The following is a 20,138-nucleotide window of genomic DNA, read 5'->3' on the forward strand; positions in this document are numbered from 1 at the left end:
AGCTTGAGACACTGATAAATCTGATGCAGGCTTCACAGCCTGTATAAGTTTACGCCATCTTGAGAATTAGTAAATCTGGGCCATTGTCTGCAACACTGCTGCGTTCACAATTATCATATCTATGCAGGTGGTCCACACATAAAGTAAATATATTTTGGGTGATGCAGCACTGAGAGTCAAAATGATTCTGAGGCTTCTTGACTTAAGTAGTGTTTTCTTGTCCATCTGGATATAGTATTACAACCCAATGATGTTTCCGAGCTGCAAACTGTGTACCGCTTTATGAGTAACAAGCAGGGAACAAGCAAGTTTTATGAAGTGATATGTTCATGTAACACATTGCTGAGAGAACGCTTTTCAGTACTAGTTAAATTACTACGAGTACAGATAGTTCATTCATTATGACATTTTCCGTGCTTCTGTGGTTCATTCCTTAGATAGTTGCTGCAGTTATACCATGACAAGAAAATGACTACCTATTGACAATTTTCTGAGGGTAATTGAAGTATAAAATTGTAACCACAGAACAGTGAGAAAAGCTATTCAGATAAAAGCAAAAAGAAAACCTTTCAAACATAATAATAGCAAATGTGTTGCACTGCATGGTGTCATTTATTAGCACTGGTAAAGAAATCACATCATAACAGGATTTTTAAAACATTTTATTGTAGTTTGTATTTTATTACACAATGGTTTGGTTTGCTGAGAGCTTATGTCAGAAGAGCAGCACTATTACCTAGTACCCATTGAAATCCACAGGTGGACTAAGGATTTCAGGATCGACCAAAGCAAGGAGCACTCTTTGCAGTGGCACCCAATTATAGCTTACAGAAGGAGGACCTTGTAGTGCATGTATAAGTCCTTTAGGACATTTTTACAATGAGGTTTTCTGTTTATAAAACTTTTTCAGTGTTTCTTTTTGTTTTACTTTTTTATTCTATATGGGTACTTGAGCAAATGTTCCTATGATTTAGACTGCAGATGTATTGGATTCAGCAGATGGTTTATAATAATTCACAGTTCATAGCCTCCAAATGCTTTAAATAACTGTTTAAAATGTAATGTCCTAGATCTGTTATAATTCTGCTTAATTATTGGATAACTCAGAGTTGCCAACAGTCCCTGGAAAGGAATGTGGCTGACCATAACGTGGGCAGGGTTTGTACAAATGCACTCCAGAATGTGGTCATGGGAGTGGGGCTGGGTGTTACTGGACAGGTTGGTGCCCGGGGTGGGGTTTAAATGTCCTAGGATATATTGGAAACTATGATAAAAACTGGAAATTGGAAAGTAAATATCACTTAAAAGACTCAAGACCCATAATAATGTATTCAATATGATACCGATAGAAGAGTGTTTTCTATAAGTCATGCTCAGTCAAAATTGCTACTCAGTGCAGACAGAATAAATTATTGTTTTAAAAATTTGAAAAACTGGTGAGGTGCTGCAAGGTAGACCAGAAAAAAACTTTTACTAAACAATAAAGTAATATTTGTTGTTTTTAATAAGTTGGTAATATACAAATGTTCCGTTGCTTACAACCAGTGAAACATAGTATATAGGATACAAGATACAATTTTATTGCTTCGCAAACAAAACATTAATATACTGTAGTTAATGAATTTTGATTACCAAATAGTGTTTTCCAATACCTGGTGCTTAGAAGTGGGTGTCATTCCTGCTCTCTCTCTGTCTCCTCCTTCTTTACTTAGAGTTTTAGTGACTTTAGACACCCAATTCAGTATGTCACCTGCCTTCTTTACATGCTCTCGTTTTTCCTCTTCCAATGATTTCTAGCAATAAATGCATGATGTAAAACACATATAAACATTACATATGAAGAAGCAAAATGTTCTGAAAATGTTCAAAAATAAAATGTACTTTAGTTACATTCGATTTTGTCCTGATACACAAGATATCTATAAAAATATGATATCAATACAAAGTAGAACTCACTAGAACTATGAGGTCTATTCACCCACAGTGTTTAGTAATATTCACAAATGGTCATTACACACTATTTTGGAAATGTGGCTACCAACATTTTGGTATTAGCTATATACAGAATTTGATGATAATGTTTAGATACTGTAAGGCAAAAACAAGATAAAAAATGCATGTTTTGGACAATAGTATATTATTCTCCCAGTGAAATATGCATAACTTAATCAACCTCAAAGTACAATTTGTTTGAAAGGAAGATAATAGTAAAAACCATTAAAGATCCACAATTAAACATCAACTTATACTTTCTGCCTTTGCATTAGCTTGACCATAACAGGTAAAAAAATAAAAATAAAAATGATATATATATATATATATAAGTATGCAAACATCTTCTTAAGAAAACACTTCATTAACTGTGTCTCCAAACATACTTACAATTTGCTTTACCTTAAAAACAGCAAAGACACTCAGATACACCTTCCAAGAAGATATTTTGGACTTAGCTAGCATTAAGGTTCCACTTTCTGTTACCATTATTGGAACAAAAACATAGAATACGGTCTTTGCTTCAGTGTTCACTGTCATAGCAAATTTAAATATTCATGTGCCAAGGTGAGTGTACCTCCAATACAAAATTGTGTGTTTTTAATTTTAGCTTTGTGTATATAGACGCAGACCTTCTATATATGCTAAGTAATGTGCAAGTAATAGATAGGGGGTAGTGTAATATACCCAGGGTGCAAAGGGGCATTGGATAAAGGGCTATGGTATAGAACTGAATCTTCCCCCTAGGTAAAGAAAAGCATTCAAATAAAACAATATAGATGTACTGTGTCATTAGGTGAAACTAAATTGGAGCATATTAAAAAACACAACAAGCTCAGTGTTGCTATTGCTGATAATCAGCAACATACATACCACAGTATGTAAAAAGAGGTAATGAAGGTAAAAACAAAAATATCAATGTTCACTATAAGCCTCCATCATTAATAACCGGCTTCCTCACTTCAGCTTGACGCCTGTTTGGACTTCCTCACAATGGAAATCCAATAGATTGCTTCATTGGTTTCTCCTTGTGGCATATTCTTTAGACAATGTGGTTGTCTTTATTGTGAAGAAAAGTAAAGGCTGGGTATTCCAACAATCAGAGGCAGAGGTGACTCCATTAAACGTAGTCCAGTATGACAGTCATAAACTGCTTTCTCTAAAGCCTCCTTGTAGGATAATTTCCTCCTGGTTTGGGGACAGGTAAGATTTTTGACATATGACTTCTCATCCTTTAGTTTTGTTGCTGTGGCAGAATCAACAATTCCTTGTTTGATTGCATCCGCCAATGAAAGCCGTGAATGAGACCTGGGATCTATTAATCCTCCAGTTAAGTATTGATACTCTAGGCATCTGTAACCAATTTCTTTGTTGAATATGTTTAAGTTCATAGCTTCACCAACAGATAAAATGGCCTTTGTTGTGGGATGGGTAACTCCATTGTATGAGACCTCACACTGCTGAATTTGCTTAGCACAAACATCATCAATTAGTCCTTTACATAAAGCATCTGACACATTATATTTTTTCCCATTTGAAGGATCAATGATCCCTCCGGTGCTAATCTGAGCCTCAAGACATCTAAACACTGTTAATCTGTCTACCATGTTTCTTCTCAATGCTTTAAAGACAGAAACCCTTTCGTTGTTTTCATAAATCCAGTATCCTGCTATAGGACTGTTAGGATCCTTACTGGGTCTTGTTTTAGTTACTAAAATGTCAGCTAGCTGAATGGCTGAAAGGATCCCTTCTTTAAATTTGATAATTAGTGATGAGTCAATTTTACCTTGAGAAACAGCATCCTCTAAAATAAACTGTCTTCCTGTCTTACGATCAGTTAAGTGTACTTGTGACTTGCCCTGGGAGTCAAAAACTGTGGAGCTCTCCCACTGGCACTCAGCCTGTGAAAGGTCAGTATATGTTTCCTTGTCTAGGAGACCTCTTTCAAATGCCTCAAAACGTGTCATTTCTGTACCAGATCGAACATCTACTATGCATATTTTGTGACCTCTTTCTGCTGAAAATGCTGTAATTTGTCTTTCACCAATTGGTAAAAGGAATGTTTTGCTATCTAAATCGAGGACACACAATTGTAGCAAATCTGAATAATACATACTCTGCTTACTGGTGGGAAAGTGAAAACCTTTCACATTGCTAGCTGGTTCATGTAAAAACTTTAATGTCGTATGATTTAACAAACCCTTCAGAACTGCCACTTCAGATGGGATTCTTATGCTTTTAACTGGGTCAATGACACCACCTGTGGCGATCTGAGCTTCAAGGATCCTTTTCCCTTTCTGTCTTTCAAGAAGTCTAGTCTCAATTGCCTGGAAAACAGACAACTGTTTGCCAGAATGAATGTATCCTAAGGCAGCTTTTTCAGCTTCAAGGAGTTTTTCTTTAAATTCGTGGTCAACAAGTCCACAGCTGATGGCCTCCTCAACAGAATATTTTTTGCCTGTAGAAGGATCAATGATAAAACCTGTCGCTACTTGTGCTTCTATATACTCCAAAGCTATACCTTTATCAATAATTCCTTTTTTGGCAGCTAACCAAAAAGGTACTCTTTCTCTGCTCGATTCAAGGTATAAACCTGCTATTGCAGTAGCTTTCGACAGGTATTTGTCGAATTTTTTCTGAATTTTTTGAACAGTTGTTTGACCTAACTCAAGCTGTTCTATTGTTTTGGCATCAATTACTTTAGCTTCTACCATTTGTTTAGCAGACACATTTTTTCTGAGACCTTGGAAGATAAACCTATCATCAGTAGAAGAACTGTCACTCAAAGAAGTCTCAGAGCCTGCATAGCTTTTATAACTGGAGGATATATAACCCATCTTCGGTACATCTGTTCTCCTAAATCTTTCCAAAACATTACGTTCTTCAAAAACCTGATCTTCATTGTTAAGCAGGAATTCTTTTTCCTGTTTTACAGTTGTAACTTCAACAGTCAAATCATACTGCTTGCTCTTCACTATCTGTAAACATATTTAAAATAAAGGATGGGTGGTTAGGAATAACACCTATATATAGCTATCAAATAAACAAAATATCTAACGCAGCATAAAAACACAGATAAGCATTTCTAATAATCAATTCTGAACATCAAAATCTAAAAAAGACCCACGGAAGCCACTTTCCAACAAAGACCCGCAAAGCCATGCATTTAAATACAACAAATAGTATATTTACATAAGCTGTAAACCTAACTAGGATATGCATCTGACTTAAACAACAGCTTAAAGTGAACCTGTAAGGTGATTTATGCTGCCCTATCTGAAAGCACCATATTGTAGAGGGAGAGAAGCTAAGCTCTATGTTGTATAGGTTTATGCAAGTTGGTGCAGAATTTGTTTGTCCGTGCACTTGTACTGTACTGGACCACAGGAGTTCCTTATATATGATTTTATTAAACCCAATAGCATGTTGGAGCAGATTACGGAGGTCAGGACAATGATTGAACCTCTAACTTGTGTTCGGAAGAACACTACCGTAAATCCGTAATCCATGCACCAAGTGTTTTGCAGATCATCTGGGACTGAAAAGACACTCTGAATTTGATACCATGTTAACCTTCTCACATTCACATTAAAATTAGAAAAACCCACCCAAAATGTCACTTTTATTGTAGATTTTTAATATGTGTCTGAAGTAAATCTTGTAGACATACAACCCAGGGGACACAACTGCATATTTTAACCTCTTAGTAACATCATTAATTTTAGCCTTAATGACCAGTAACCAATTCCCTCTTTGTGTTCCAGCAGTCATAAACTTTTAATTCTTCCTTCTATTTTGTTATTTATCTTGCAGGATGAGTTGTAAGTGTTATAGGAACCATTTTGGGGTGTATATATAGCGTATTAAATAAATTTTATTAAATTTTAGGGGGAAAGATAAAAAAAATATATTTTATTATGTGGGTTGGTAAAATGATGATAATGCTGTCATAATGCTGCTGGAATGTCAGTTTTCAAACAAGACCAGGCCCATGCCTCTAGCTGCTAGTAATCAGGAGATATCAGCAGCTAAAGCAGCCCCCCTTCCCCTTCTGTCAAAGCTGGACTCGGGCAAAATTGTTAGGTACAATAAAAGCAGAATAAATCCTGACAATAGTCCAAGAATGGACAGTAAGGGTCCTGTTTACTTTTCCCACACACTGTGATTGACAGCCTTCTGGGTACACACTAATAAAGGGAGAGCTGTCAATCATCCTGTATGGGTGGAGTTATCAGGACTCTCACTGTCACTCTTAGGAGTCCTGTCAGGTTTTACTCTGCTTTGCTCCGCACCATATCACAGAACTCAACTATTCTTCAAAATCACCTGACAGATTTACCTTATAGGGAATCTGTCACCAGCGACCTCCCTATCAAAATAAATAGACACATAGCTGTGTCTTTGCTTACTGGTGGGAAAACACTGTTTTCTTTTGTTGATCCATTACTCAATTTGCGAGTTACAGTTTTTGATAATATGCAAATTAGGCCTTTGGTGCAATGAGGGTGTCACTATTGCTTTGGTTGCACCCAAGCTCTACTCGTTTCTCTGCCCAGCCCCTCCCTGGCTTCTTTAACGGGGCCAATAAGTGGCAAAGCAGCAAAGGAGAGGCTGGCCACAGAAATGAGCGGAGCTTGGGTGCAACAAGAGCAATGGTGAAGCCCTCACTGCGTCAAATGCCTAATTTGCATATTAAGAAAAAGTATCAAGTAAAGAACTTAGCCACAGATGAACAAAAGAAAAAAAAGCTATTTAACCAGGTGAACCACAGCCATGTATCTATGCAAACAGTTGGATAGGGAGGTTGCTGGTGACAAATTCCCTTTAGGCAATATTATATAAAATCTACAGATTATTTACATTTAGTATACCATGATAACTGGCATATTAACTGCAATCTATGTAAGCAAATGGTTTAATTACCAAGTTAAACAAAATAAGCATATAAGCTAGCAAAACATGCCATTTAACTTTTATAGCAATTAGCAATGAGGATATGCATAAAATACCTCCACAGGTTGATCAAATTTTCCTAGCTCTTTTCCAATTTTCTCCTCTTCAATTCTTAAAGCTTGAATGGCATTTTGTATACTTTTATCTTTTATAGCGTCTAGCTCTGACAGCTGTTTGTAAGCATTGTTGTTATCAATAGATATTTGAAGCTCTGTGCTGGTCTGCGTAATGTACTCAGTAAATGGCTTCGCTTTCTCTCCGACATCAAGGGACTGCTTTATTCTGGACAGCTGTATTTGGAGTTCCTTCTGCACACTGTCATCATAACCATCCAAGTGCTTCTTTTGTTCAATGAGTGCAGAGTTAAACACAGGACTACTGACTTCTAGATGACTATCTAGCTTTCGTCTCAGCATTGGAGAAGCGTTGGTTCTTTGGCTAAGTCCATCAAAATCTTGTTGGGAACCAGGGGAGGACATAATATAGCTGTTTCCTTTTACTTCAAATTCATTTTTATGAAAAGGGCTTCTTATACTATTATTTTGCTGAATCTCACTCTGTAGATATCTTAACTGGTTTATATGGTCTTGTCTCTGCAGGTCAACTTTCTGTTTAAAACTTTCAACAGCACGTTTTTGAACCTCCAGTTCTTCCTCTAGCTTTCGACAATTCTGGATACTTTCCAGTCCAGATTTTTTCTCCAAGTTTAATTGCTCTTGACATCTCTGCAATCTTTCCTGTAGTTCTGAAAGTTCAACTTTCATCAATTTAATCTTTTCTTCTAACATTGCCTTCTCTTGTTTCAAACCAACAACTTCGAGCCTCATGTTTGAATAATTATTTTCAGTGCTAAAACTAGATTCCATTGACTTCTCCAGTTTTTTCCTGAAGTCTTCTGCTGAATTTTTGTATTTTGCAGATTCTTCTTGGTACAACATAAGCTTTTTCTGTGCTACTTGCTCATCTACAATCTTCTTGTGAAGATCATCTTGCGCTTTCTTGAATTTCGTAGTCATGTCCTGAAGTTGTGTCTGGTGCTGCTGTAGCTTCTGGTCCACTAAGCGCTTTTCCACAGTTAAATTGTTTAATTCAGCTTTTAGATTTCGTATCTCCTTTTCAGAATTCAGTATTGTTAAGCTTTGCTTGTCACATTTTTGCCTGATTTCACTTAGGTAATTTTTAGATTTTGATAATTCTTCTTCTAGCCTTTTAGCCATGTTTTGAGTTTCATACTCTCCCTTAGACTGTTTTTGCAGTTGCTCACTGGTAACCCTCATTTGTTCCTTGGTACTTTCTAGCTGTGATTTTACTGTATCTAAATTTTTATGCAAATTATTTCTTTCTATGATTGTTTTCTCACACTCAGTTTTAACCTTCCTCAACATCATTTCTGTTTCATTGTGAGATTTAGTAAGATCATCAAACTTAATCTTCAGAGTATTTGACCACTGATTGCTTTTTGTTATCTCATCTTGCAGCTTTATACATTTTTGTTGCTGCTCTTTCTGTGCCCTAACAGTTTGGTGGAGCTCATCTTGAGTTTTCTTGAGTTGATCCCGTAAATTTTCAACCTCTCCACTTTGAGATTGTGACCTCTGTTCAAATACAATCTTTTCTTGATGCAAATTACTTATTTGTGAATTTAGAATTTTATGACTGCTCTTTGCTTTTGCGTTTGAACTGGTAAGGTCCTCAATTCGCTTTCGGAATTCATCCACATCTTGTTTCTTTCTAGTTAAATCTTCTTCCAGGAAGGATATTTTTTGAAGGCTATTTCTTTCAGACATTTCTTTCTGCCTCAGTCCTTCCTGGCAAACTTTTAGCTTTTCTCTGACATCATCATAGTCTGCTTTTTGCATCTTAATCTTATGCTCAAGGGAGACTTTATCTTGTTGCAATATCTTTAATTCTTCCTCAAAACTCTTTCGAATCTTTTTAAGATCATTAGCCTCTTGCATCACTTCTTCAGCCTTATCCTGACTCTGATAAAGCTTTCGCTCCACCTCTCTAAGTTGCAAAACATAACTCTGTTCTAACTGGTTCTTTTGTTCTATTTCAAGTTTAAGTTGCTGCAACATATTATGTGCATCGTCCAACTGATTTTTTAGCTGGCGGTTCTTCTCATCTGCAGCTGCCTTTTGTATTTGTAGTGTACTTAGTTCTGCTTTATACTGTTTTAGCTCATTCTCAGTTTTTTTGTGAACCAGTGTAAGTTCATCAAGCTGCTGCCTAAGGGTTTCTGCTTTTTTAACATACTGTTCCATTTGAGGCCCTCTCATGTTTGATTCAATCACATAATGAGCCTCTTGTCCAGATCGCGCAGGGACCACCATTTCCTTAGCAGAAGAATAACTATATAATGAATCTGAATATTGTCTTTTTGTTTCATATTCCATTTTCTCCTCTACAATCTTTTTCTGAAATACAAGGTCACTTTCAAGGTGTTTTATCTGTCTCAAGAGTTCTTCTTCTATCTCAGCTTTCCGTTTCAGTTCAGCCATCAGACTGAGTTTTTTATTTTCCAGATCTTGAACATCAATTTCTTTTCTCTTCAAATGGTCCTCTAGCCGCCTTCTTGCTGTAGTGCTTTCCTCTATTTGGGTCTTAAATGCTCTAAGCTTGTCTTCTACAGCTTCGCGTTTAGATTCTGCTTGTCGTGTCAACTGGCGTATATGTTCTAGCTGCTGCTCAGCTGCTGTTTTCAGTTTGACTGTGGTTTCCAGCTCTAAACGGAACTGGTGCACCTCATATTCAGCCTTTTTTTTTTGCAATGTCAATTCTTCCACTGCCTTTTGGTGTTTTTTAATCTCCATCTCAGCAGCAGCTCTTACTTTGGGCAATTCTTGTTCTAGTAGATGTTTTTGTTTTTTCACTTCTTCTAGTGTTAGCTCAAGCTCCTGAATTCTTTTCAAGAGCACCTTGTTTTCCTCTGCACTGGCTTTTTGCTGTTCTGCTAATTCTGGGTAAGTGGACAAGGACGAATGCACTGAGTACATCACAGTCTATGATTAAATAAAAAGAAACAAATTACCTTTTCAATATATTTTGCTCTAAAATGCACAGTCCAAAGTTATTTTGTAAAAATGAAGCCATAAACGCAATTTAACATATTTGATCAAATTGATCTGAGTTTTAAGAGACAATAATATTATATAAACTGAAAAATCAAGATAAAGTTAGGCTACTTTCACATCTGCAACAGCTATTCCGATAGAGCACAGCCTGCCAGAATTCTCCGGACCAGGCACTGCCGGATGTGACTGTAATGACCGCTGTCCCCATTAAGTTTAATGGGGTCCGGAGGAGATCTGGCTGCATTCCAGCAAAAATGAGGAGAACCGGCCAGACAGAAACCGCTGCACAGAGCGGTTTGTGCCTGGCCAATTCCCGGCGTTCTCTGCTGGTACTGGCAGCTGGATCACAATGCTGCAGACATGATAGGGGTACAGCTCCTGGGTCTTGATAAGTCTCAAGCAGGGATTATATTAAGTGCAACAGAATGGGTGCTAGGAACTCACTGGTCAACACACAAGTACCTTGGCAAATGTACCAGTGTGCTAGCTGTATCTCACCACACCCAACTGCCAATTACCCGATGAACATGCAAAACACTCGTTCATCAGTTAATCCAATCATTTGTGCACACACAAAAATCATTTGCCGGCAGTAGATTGTGTTGTGTAAACACAATCTGAGGCCGGCAAACAACTGTATGGGGCAATGGCATTAGCCATAGCTCCTCCCCATACTCTGGAGGAGATCACTGTATGTAATAGCAGTGGTCTCCTCCACCAGCGAGCAGCTTCCTTCCTGACAATCTGCTGCTCTGTCGTCCCATGTAAAGGGACCATAACACTTTAGTTTAATATAAATCATTATTAAAGTAATAAAATACATATATTTAATGACTTACCTCTTCCAACCAATTGAAAGATTAAGATTCAACCACCTTGTCTCGTGAGTGAAGTATCAGAAGAATAATAAGAAGCAAGACACCCAAGTCCATAGAAGCAAAATACATACTGTACAGTAGACAAAATATCTGCAGAATGTTTAAGCTATTATTAAAAAGAAAAGCCCAGAATGTGCATACAACATAAACCATGCACACCCACACAGAAAACATAACAGAGAGTACAAGTAACTTTATTTGTTATACGTGGAAGCTAATGCAAAGGCAGGATGCTTATTACCCTAAATATTACAATGATATCATGAATAAAAGTAAATAGTCTTACACAGCTACTAAAATAAAAGAAAACACATAACCAATCTTACTTATTCATGTAGATGACCCTGAAAGTAAAAGTAAAGCAAAATATTGTATTCTGTATTCTAGCATTCTGCAGGTATCAATGATAATAATATAGTATTTTGGTTGCTGTTGTAGTTATTCATTAAGTCATGTGAAACTACTATAGGAAACAGCCGAATTGGCTATATATGTACCTCAAATATAAGCCAAATATCTGCATTCTGTCATGTCTGATACTGTTGTTAACGAGCTAATTCTTTGGAGCTTACAGCTTTATTTGCTAAAATATGTCTGTATTATTGTTATAATGCACAATTGTACTTTTGATTACTGTTATGAATTGGAAGACATCACTATTGCTTAAACTTGCATTGTAAACTCCTAAATAATTTCTATGTATAAAGCTAATAAATTTACTGTCATATGATATTTTCTTTTAAATACATAAACCTTACTCCTACTTAGCAGAAATAATGCATAGTAAACCACCACCAAAAAGAACACCAACATTTATATAATGCAAAAGAAACTGAAAATGAGAAATATTTCCCTCACCGACAGTGCCCAGAATGAAAGAAAAGTATTTAAAAAAAAACTTTAATCTCAATGTAAGAGTTCTAACTTGTATCTTTACCTCCTCTTCTTCCAATCTTTTCAAAGTTTCTCCAGAAAATTTTATAAACTGGGTAACTAAAGTCAGCAAGGCAGAGTAACGGGTCCTTAGATCCATATACTAGATAGGAAAAAGGTATATTTTATGCAATAATGTAGGATTTATATCACATACAATTCACATAGACATAACAAAGACACAGATAACATTGCTATATAATATCTATGTTACGCCAAGCAATATAGCAAACCTAACAGATTGTATGATTACAAGCAAACAGTTTACTAATGTACCTCTACATTTCCTAAGTATTACTGTAAATATATCACAGAAGATTAGCCTCTAAATATTATAAAAATTACCTCTTGTACAACGACATCAGATGAGCTCTGGAAGCGTCTACGTTTCATTGGAGATTTCTGATGCGAGTCCACGAGTGCTCTGTAAGTCATCAGCTGTAATTCATAGTCCTTTAAAACATAAAGATGCTAAGTTTTAACGCCAATTTGGCCTACATATTAGAATTTAAAAAAATTTGTAGATCCACTACACAGCCATATTGCTCCGTTTTGTATGAATCTGTAATGGCCACCCGTGGAGATGTATGGGACCATATTGTGCCACCAATTTCATACCAAGGTACAATATACTGAATACAGAGCTAGGGGAGAATATTTCTTTCATATGGCACCCGATGTAACGAGCTATGCTGGCACACAAAGTCCCTGTGGCTTCATAATATGAAGCTCTGTGGGACTTCCGTGTATGTTTTGTGTGAGAGTTTATTAATAGGCGGGGATCAGACTCTTTGGCATCACATTCAGGTATACGGAGTGAATATTATATTAGGACGGCAACTGATAAAAAGTACATACCTTAATAGCCAGAGAATACTGTTCAGAATACTTCTGGCATTCGTCAATTTTGCTTTGTTTCATCTCAATTTCAGAAATCAAATTCTATAATAACAAGAAACAGAAATGAGTAACAATACAATCTTCTGCAAAGTAATTAACAGAATTTGATGACCACAAAATTCCTTGAATTCATGACTCTTCATAGTTGTTACTAAAATTGCACAATTCCATTCCCACCACCCCTAGCAAACAGCCGATTTTGCTTGCCAGCCACACATCTTTAACCTGCAGTAGTGGTGGGGTACCCTTTCTATGATGTCCATATGCCCTAACAGAGCATATTGAGAAAAGCCGTTTTCATGAGACAACTCCTTTAACCAGTTCAAAACCAGGCCATGTACTCCCCTTGCTAACCAGGTGCATTTTCCTTTTCTTTTTTTTTGCTTTAATGTTTTCTTTAGTACAAAACACAACTAAAATAAATGTTTTAAACTATGCCGTAATAGTCATTATGATAGAGGGGATATACAGTTTATGATCACTGGGGCCAGCCTGTTCCCTTCCAGGCCCACGCCATGCCCACTTTTTTAGACCTGGCATAGGAAAAGTTGCAGATTGCGGCGCAACGGCTAGTGTAGGCTTATTTCTGGATAATAAATGACCTCTTTTCTGCCCACATAAGGTCACACAGGTCCTTTTGGGAGCATTTAATATAGCTTTTATGCACTGGCGTACCGCTCATATAGGCAGACTAGGCAGTTGCTATGGGGCCCGTGTGAAGGGCCTGGCCATGCCCCCTTTTCCGACCTAAACGCACGGCTTCCTTCCTCCTTGCCCCTGCAGTTACCCACCATCTGATTAATAAGCAGGGAGATGCTGTGTTCCCTGCTCTGCACTGTGACCTGACCTGTCCTTCATTACAGAAGCAGAGCTTTACTTCTCTGACCTTCCGACCAGTGACCTGCAGAAGTAGAACACTACAATGTTCATGGCTGACTGCTGTATGTGTCTGCTGGCTGAGACTAGGTGTAGGTGTGTAATATATGAATAGTAGGGACAAGGTGGGGTTAGTAGGAGTGCTGGTGTGTGTTTATTATACTGACTGTATATATATGCACTGCTTACTGACTACACAGCAACCTCCATATGCCTAAAGCCCCTCACAGACACATACTTGAAATTCAAGGAATTCAGTCCTTTATTGCCCTGGCTGAGCATAGCAACCAATCCATAGCAACCAATCAGATTCCACCTTTCATTTTTCACAGCTCCTTTGGAAAATGAAAGATGGAATCTGATTGGTTGCTATGGGCAACTAAGCCAGTTCTACTTTATACCATTTTTCTTTTTTTTTCTTTTAACCGCTTCCTGCTCTGCTATGTAGATGTGTAGCACAGTGATCACCTTTTGGTGTCTGCTATATAGCTGATACATTGCTGAAACTGACAGGACTGGAACTAGTTCTGCCATTTTAACCCTTAAGATGCTGTGTGTGAACATTACAAACACAATGCACATAAAACAATGCTGTTCGTATTAGGTTAATGCAATTATTGCAATTCTGAGTTTTGCTATGGGGCCCATCATTTCTATGTATGGCACTGCTTTTATGGCTAATTTTTCCTGTAATTGGGGTCTGACATACTAGCCCCAGTTACAGGGGGAATAGAGCGCTGTCAAACCTTGCTGCAGAGCTGATCTGGGCTTCCTAAAACCTAGCATAATGCACAAATACTAATCACATGATTGTTATAGGATCGGAGCAGGAAGTAGCACTGCCACTCCTGATCGATATATACTGTGCCAATATACAGCACAACTGCACAATCTCCATGCAGCTGCTAACTGGAGAATGTCATTACAGAGTTAAGTGTGGACCACCCAGATGTTTGTAGTCAACAGGTAGTCCGCAAGGCTTACTCATAGTAGTAGTATTTTGAGAAGAAATGTAGAATTCCTAAAAATCCTTGTAAATCTTGAATAAGTGCTGCCGACTAGGTAATCAGTACACAATGGTATTACATAACAACTAAAAACATACAGGAATTTTAATAGAAGTCCAGGTTACCTTCTGTTGGTCCAAAAGTTTGGAAAGGGCCTTACTATTGGAGATGCCATCCTGCAACTTACTTTGTCCATCCTCTATTTGCCTAATCCAGGAATCAAGTGCCAAGTAAGATTCTTTGTAATATTTTAGAGACTTGCTTATTCCTTCCAGGTCTCTTAACCTATTAAAGGAGCAAGATATAGTACAAAATGGTATCACTGTTTCACATATGCTCACATGGGCTGTAAGCTCTCAAGAACGTAGGCAAAACATTCAATATATGACTATGCATTGTGTTCTGTTTAAAATGTAGATGAAAATGTAAAAGCCTCTGACCAAATTAAATGTGTACAAACCTGTTTTCAATCTGAGAATGTACATTCTGCCACCGCTCAGCAATCTGGTCCGCCTTTTCTTTGTGCCAATCAAAGTCCAGATCCCGCTCCTTGTGCACTTTGAACATTTGATCACTGATGCTTTTGGCTTTCTGCAATTCATCTTCTAGTTCATGAAACACTTCTCTTTTTTCATCCACCTCCGTTCTCCATTGCTATGTTATAATTGACAAATTAACAGTGTAATCCTCAGAAAAATAAGGAGAGTCAAAAAAACGACATAACTAAGGCCATGATTTATCAAGACAACTGTGTGTTATGCTGGTCTTGATAGAGCCCGCGCTGTCGGAGGAGGCATGTAATTTACCATAAGGTGCAGGCCTCGTCACAAATTACATGTCTCCTCTGGCAGTACCTGTTCCAGACTGAAATCTACAGCATCTCAGAGCGGACATAGATTTCAGTCATCAGTTTCTGGCATAAATAATGACGAAAGTGCCAGGGCCGACTTAAACAGTCGCAATGGCATTTAAAAAGTTGCAAAACCGTGGTTTTGCACAAAGGACATAGGGAGAAAGATAAATTCCCCTTAAGTGTCAAAATGTATCATAGGTAGAAATCCGGGAGAGTGCAATATATTAAGCAGAAGTGAACAAACACTATGTCACACATAAAGATGCTTTACCTTCAAGGTGGCAATCAGTCTATCAATTGTGTTTCTATCAGCTGTAATGACATCTTCTTCACATAGTTTGGTCTCATATGCTTTCACTAGGCTCTCCGCTCCTTGAGTATTCTTGAGCACTAGATTTATAGTCTTTAATCTGTATGTGATAAAAGCAGAATAGTAAGGAACATTTGCAGTGCTACAAACAGCGAGAAATAAAGTATCAGTACAGCCATTGGCTACCAAGAAAGAAGAGTAGAGGATCCTGTTTTTTAGGCTATTAGTGGGCTTGACATGTCAGCACAGCTAGGAGAAGAAAAACGAATAAAGCATTAAGTGCACCTCTAAGAATAAAAATAAAAAATGCCTATATAAAGTGTAGAAGTGTGCACAATAGTAATTTTTAAACAGTTTGTAAATCAGATTTTTCTTAGGCTGTGTTCCCATGTTATACAGAATAATATCTTTAAAACAGAAACCACAATGCAGTGCTGGATACTTCCCCAATGGTGCCTGACAGACCCACTGATCTATTATGAGGTCTGTTAGGTTCCTAGTTTCCATCACTTTACCATCACTGTCTCTGGAACTGCCATAGAAATGAATGTTCACATGACCAATGTGCCGCTTCTTTCATTTCAGGGCACTCTGAAGGGGTATAGTGTATAGTGCACCCGTTCTCGTGATTGATGGGGGTCCCAGCAGTAGGACCCCCACCGATCTAATAGCTAACCCCTATTCAGTGGATATGGGCTAACGTTTAGCAACCGAAATACCCCCATTTAAAAAGCTTATAGATAAGCCATGTGAAAGTTTAATTTCTTCTAAATGATATTATCTCAGAGAGCTGGAGCAGAGTCTGTCTCTGGAGCAGAGTCTTTAGATCTTCTTTAGATCTTGTAGCATGACATAAATCCTTTGGGCAAATTCAGTCCTGTGTCAAAGAGTGTCATAAATTATATTTCCAAATTCTCTTAGCTCTTTGAGATTTAAAATTGCCTTCTAATATGGCTACTTTCATATGTTCTGGGCTACAAAAATGGTTGGCCACAGGAAATTGTGTCTTTTTCTATTTACGCGGTGATGAGACCTCATCCTTCATCCAACATAGAGATCCTGGACAGGACATTTAGAGCACAGAATCAGATACAGAACATTGGATGTAGATTATGGTGTGTGTTGGGAATCCATATCCTGTCAGTGGTCATTACATGGGAATGGGTCTTACATCTCCGTACATTACAGGGCTAAGTTCCTTTTTGTGTGATAGGCTACTTTTACACTGGTGTTTCGGTTTCCGTTTATGAGATCCATTTCAGGGCTCTCGCAAGCGGTCCAAAACGGATCAGTTTTGTCCTAATGCATTCTGAATGGAAAAGGATCCACTCAGAATGCATCAGTTTGCCTCCGTTCTGCCTCCATTCCGCTTTGGAGGCGGACACCAAAACGCAGCTTGCAGCGTTTTGGTGTCCGCCTGACGATACGGAGGCAAACGGATCCGTCCCCATTGACTGACTTTGTGTGTCAGGACGGATCCGTTTTCACTGACACAATATGGCACAATAGAAAATGTTCCCTTCCCCTATTGACTTTCAATGGTGTTCAAGACGGATCCGTTTTGGCTACAGATAATCCAAACGGATCCGTTCTGAATGGATGCATGCGGTTGCGATTATCTGAACGGAAGCGTTTGTGCCGATCCATGACGGATCCGCACCAAACGGGAGTGTGAAAGTAGTCTTACATGGCAATGAACTCCTAATAATCACATTTGGAGGTTGGAGATTGTGGTAAACATAGCAAGGGATGGTCTGTGAATATTATTTGTTCAGACACTTTGTTATACTATACCTGAAGAAGAGTTGTCTCGAAAGCGTGCTATGTAACATAATTGCTTCTATAATTGTAAGCCATATTAGAGTATCGAACCTGCAAGACTCTTTTTTTGTGTCTTGTAATGAGAGAGATTACCATTTTCTACACACATCATAAAGGTAAATATTTTCTTACAAGTTTCGATCATAAAATCTTAGTCATAGCATCAATAAGATCATATGATCGAAAAGCATAAGAAAAGATATTGAAGATGTATCCATGTTGATGTTTTGAAATCAAGTATAGAAGATTTTATACCACTCACTGGAGTGCTGGATATTTCTTTCTTCATGTTTGAATCTTTCCAGCTATTTTCCATGCACCCAGAGGACTACAATTAAGACTGCCTACATATGTGTACTTGAATGCTAAATTAATCTACAGAGCCTTTTGGACTGCTAGCAAAAAAAGAAAAATGCTAAATTGTATTTAAGGGTGGACATTTATATAAGCCAACAATATATGATCTATATAGTTGTCGAGATAGTTCTCGAGACTCTTCTATAAGGTTCTGTTTTTCCCCAAAAAAATCTTAGTTCAGTGAAACTTTTAATAGGTCAATAAAGACAGTGTGATTATCAATCTCACCACCATCAAAGTCGTATGTAAAGTATTAAGTGTAGATAATTACAGTAAAACACAAAAACAAACGTTAAATGCAAAAATATACAACTATAAAAACCTTATCCCAGAAGGAACTTTAGAATATTTTATGTTTTGTGATGATTATGAGGATAAAATGACAGTAGAACATAAGTAAATCCACATACTTTTCTAGGTAAATGGATGACATGGAGTAGACTTGACTCATAGCCTGGACAACAACATTGAGTTCAGTTCGTAGAGCCTCAATTGATGGAGAGGCAGCAGCTTGGCTGAAGAACTCCTCACATTTATCTGAAATTGCTGATAAATCTACTTTCAGGTGGTCCAAGTCCTTCTTTAATTTCTGTGTGGGCAAAAAAGTGCTTTACTTCATTCAAGAAACCAACAGTTTCCTACTACAACGTCAGAATAAATATTATTTTCCCCTGTGGGGATCCAAAACTCATGCATGTCTGACAGAGACCATAAAGACATTGCGTTGGCCTCCATTGAGCTAATGGAGCCCTATGGGTATGCTTAGCTTCGGGCTTTTCCAAGTGTAAACGCTACGTGCAAATCATAAACATAATGTGAATATAGCCTGATATAAGAAGAATTCTGTACATCACATTCTAAAAGGCACTGAGTGGGATTCCATGCTGTAAGTGATTCACAATTAAAGTGTGCTTCCCATTTCATGTGACATTTACAAGCAGGCAGATCTTAGTGCTGGCTATAAATCCTTTAATAAGCAGTTTTTGCAATTTTTTGCAAAGCTTCTGCTTTACCGCTATAGCATCTGAATACACGGTGAGAGCCTTGTGATTTATGCATCTTTTGACACTAATAGCCTGCCTGTTCTAATAGGAGCTCATGCTCGATATAGATTCCTAGGAAGGAGAACAGATGCTTTGAAAGGTCACCAGGGCCTGCCCTCTTTATCTAAACAAGGGGGCATAAAAGATTAATAAAGTATATGGAAGATTTACAGCTGTAAGTAAGATCCGCCAGCTTGCAAACTGTATGACATAGAAGGCGCACTATAGACGACTACAGAAAACAGTGGTGTTACTCTTGTCCATGAATCTATCATTTGTTGTGCCTTGGCTTCAAGGTGTCATTTGGTTGCAGTAAAACATGGCTTTACCACAGTTCACATGGGACATGGTCAGCATGGCCTACCTCTTGTTCAGAGATTCTCAGTGCACTTTCATGCAGATCATCCCTGTCTAGCAGTGTTCTGATTTGCCGAATAAGCCGTCCCTCACAGCTTTCCAGCCGAAGACGGAAGTTTCTGATCTCAGAGGTATACAGATTGTAAACAGATTCTTCTTGTTCCTCTGTTGAGAAATTGATTGAACATTGTTAGCTTTAATACTAATTATTTTCAGAATTTAAAGCTCATTGGTGATCCACTTTGTTCCATCGTGCTTGTGTCATCCTGCAAGAGTCTCTAGCATTAGGTGTCAATGGAAAGTCCAACGACATACCAATTCGGTAACAACATTATTAAACTTTGTACTCCATACCCAATTTCTCACCTGTCTCAGCATTCTAGAATTAACCCTAACTATTACTAAGAAGCACATTGGTAGTGAGGCACAGATTCTAAACTTTATTAATTAGGTGATAGATTTCTTTATGAAAATGAAATGCTATTGGATCTTCCATTGATCTTCACACTGGTCCTCACCCAGCTAGATTGTTTCTTCCTCTGTTACTTACTGTATGGTAAAAGTGAGATACACCACATTCACCTATTCAAAAAATTTCTGTATGTTTAGCAGTATGAGAAGAAATCAAATCTAATAGTAAATCAAACTAGTAAATAGTAAAACAAGCCTGACTGACAGTGGCTCGTGCAAAAATGTGTGACTTTTGAGTGTCAGAAAAGTGACATACAGCCATTGCTAAATTCCCCCCATATACTTCTAAATTCCATAATAATCTCTATTCATC

General features: G+C 37.7%; 1 protein-coding gene across 19 annotated transcripts in view; it reads right to left on the reverse strand.

The window, feature by feature from the left end:
• The window catches only part of DST (dystonin), a 572,762-nt gene that overhangs the window by 194,529 nt on the left and 358,095 nt on the right, over positions 1-20,138 (reverse strand). For 16 of the 19 annotated variants that reach the window (XM_040428594.1, XM_040428595.1, XM_040428593.1 and 13 more), the window contains 9 exons: positions 19,362-19,519; positions 18,365-18,543; positions 15,738-15,876; positions 15,074-15,267; positions 14,739-14,898; positions 12,689-12,772; positions 12,176-12,283; positions 11,835-11,933; positions 1,653-1,793 (listed from right to left, as the gene is read on the reverse strand). In XM_040428594.1, coding sequence (XP_040284528.1) covers positions 1,653-1,793; positions 11,835-11,933; positions 12,176-12,283; positions 12,689-12,772; positions 14,739-14,898; positions 15,074-15,267; positions 15,738-15,876; positions 18,365-18,543; positions 19,362-19,519 — 1,262 coding nt within the window. Of the gene's footprint in view, positions 1-1,652; positions 4,971-7,001; positions 9,948-11,834; positions 11,934-12,175; positions 12,284-12,688; positions 12,773-14,738; positions 14,899-15,073; positions 15,268-15,737; positions 15,877-18,364; positions 18,544-19,361; positions 19,520-20,138 lie in introns of those variants that run through there. The other 3 variants (XM_040428598.1, XM_040428592.1, XM_040428597.1) reach the window with 1 other exon arrangement.

Source organism: Bufo bufo, chromosome 4 (genome assembly GCF_905171765.1).
Source record: "Bufo bufo chromosome 4, aBufBuf1.1, whole genome shotgun sequence".
Taxonomy (NCBI): domain Eukaryota; kingdom Metazoa; phylum Chordata; class Amphibia; order Anura; family Bufonidae; genus Bufo; species Bufo bufo.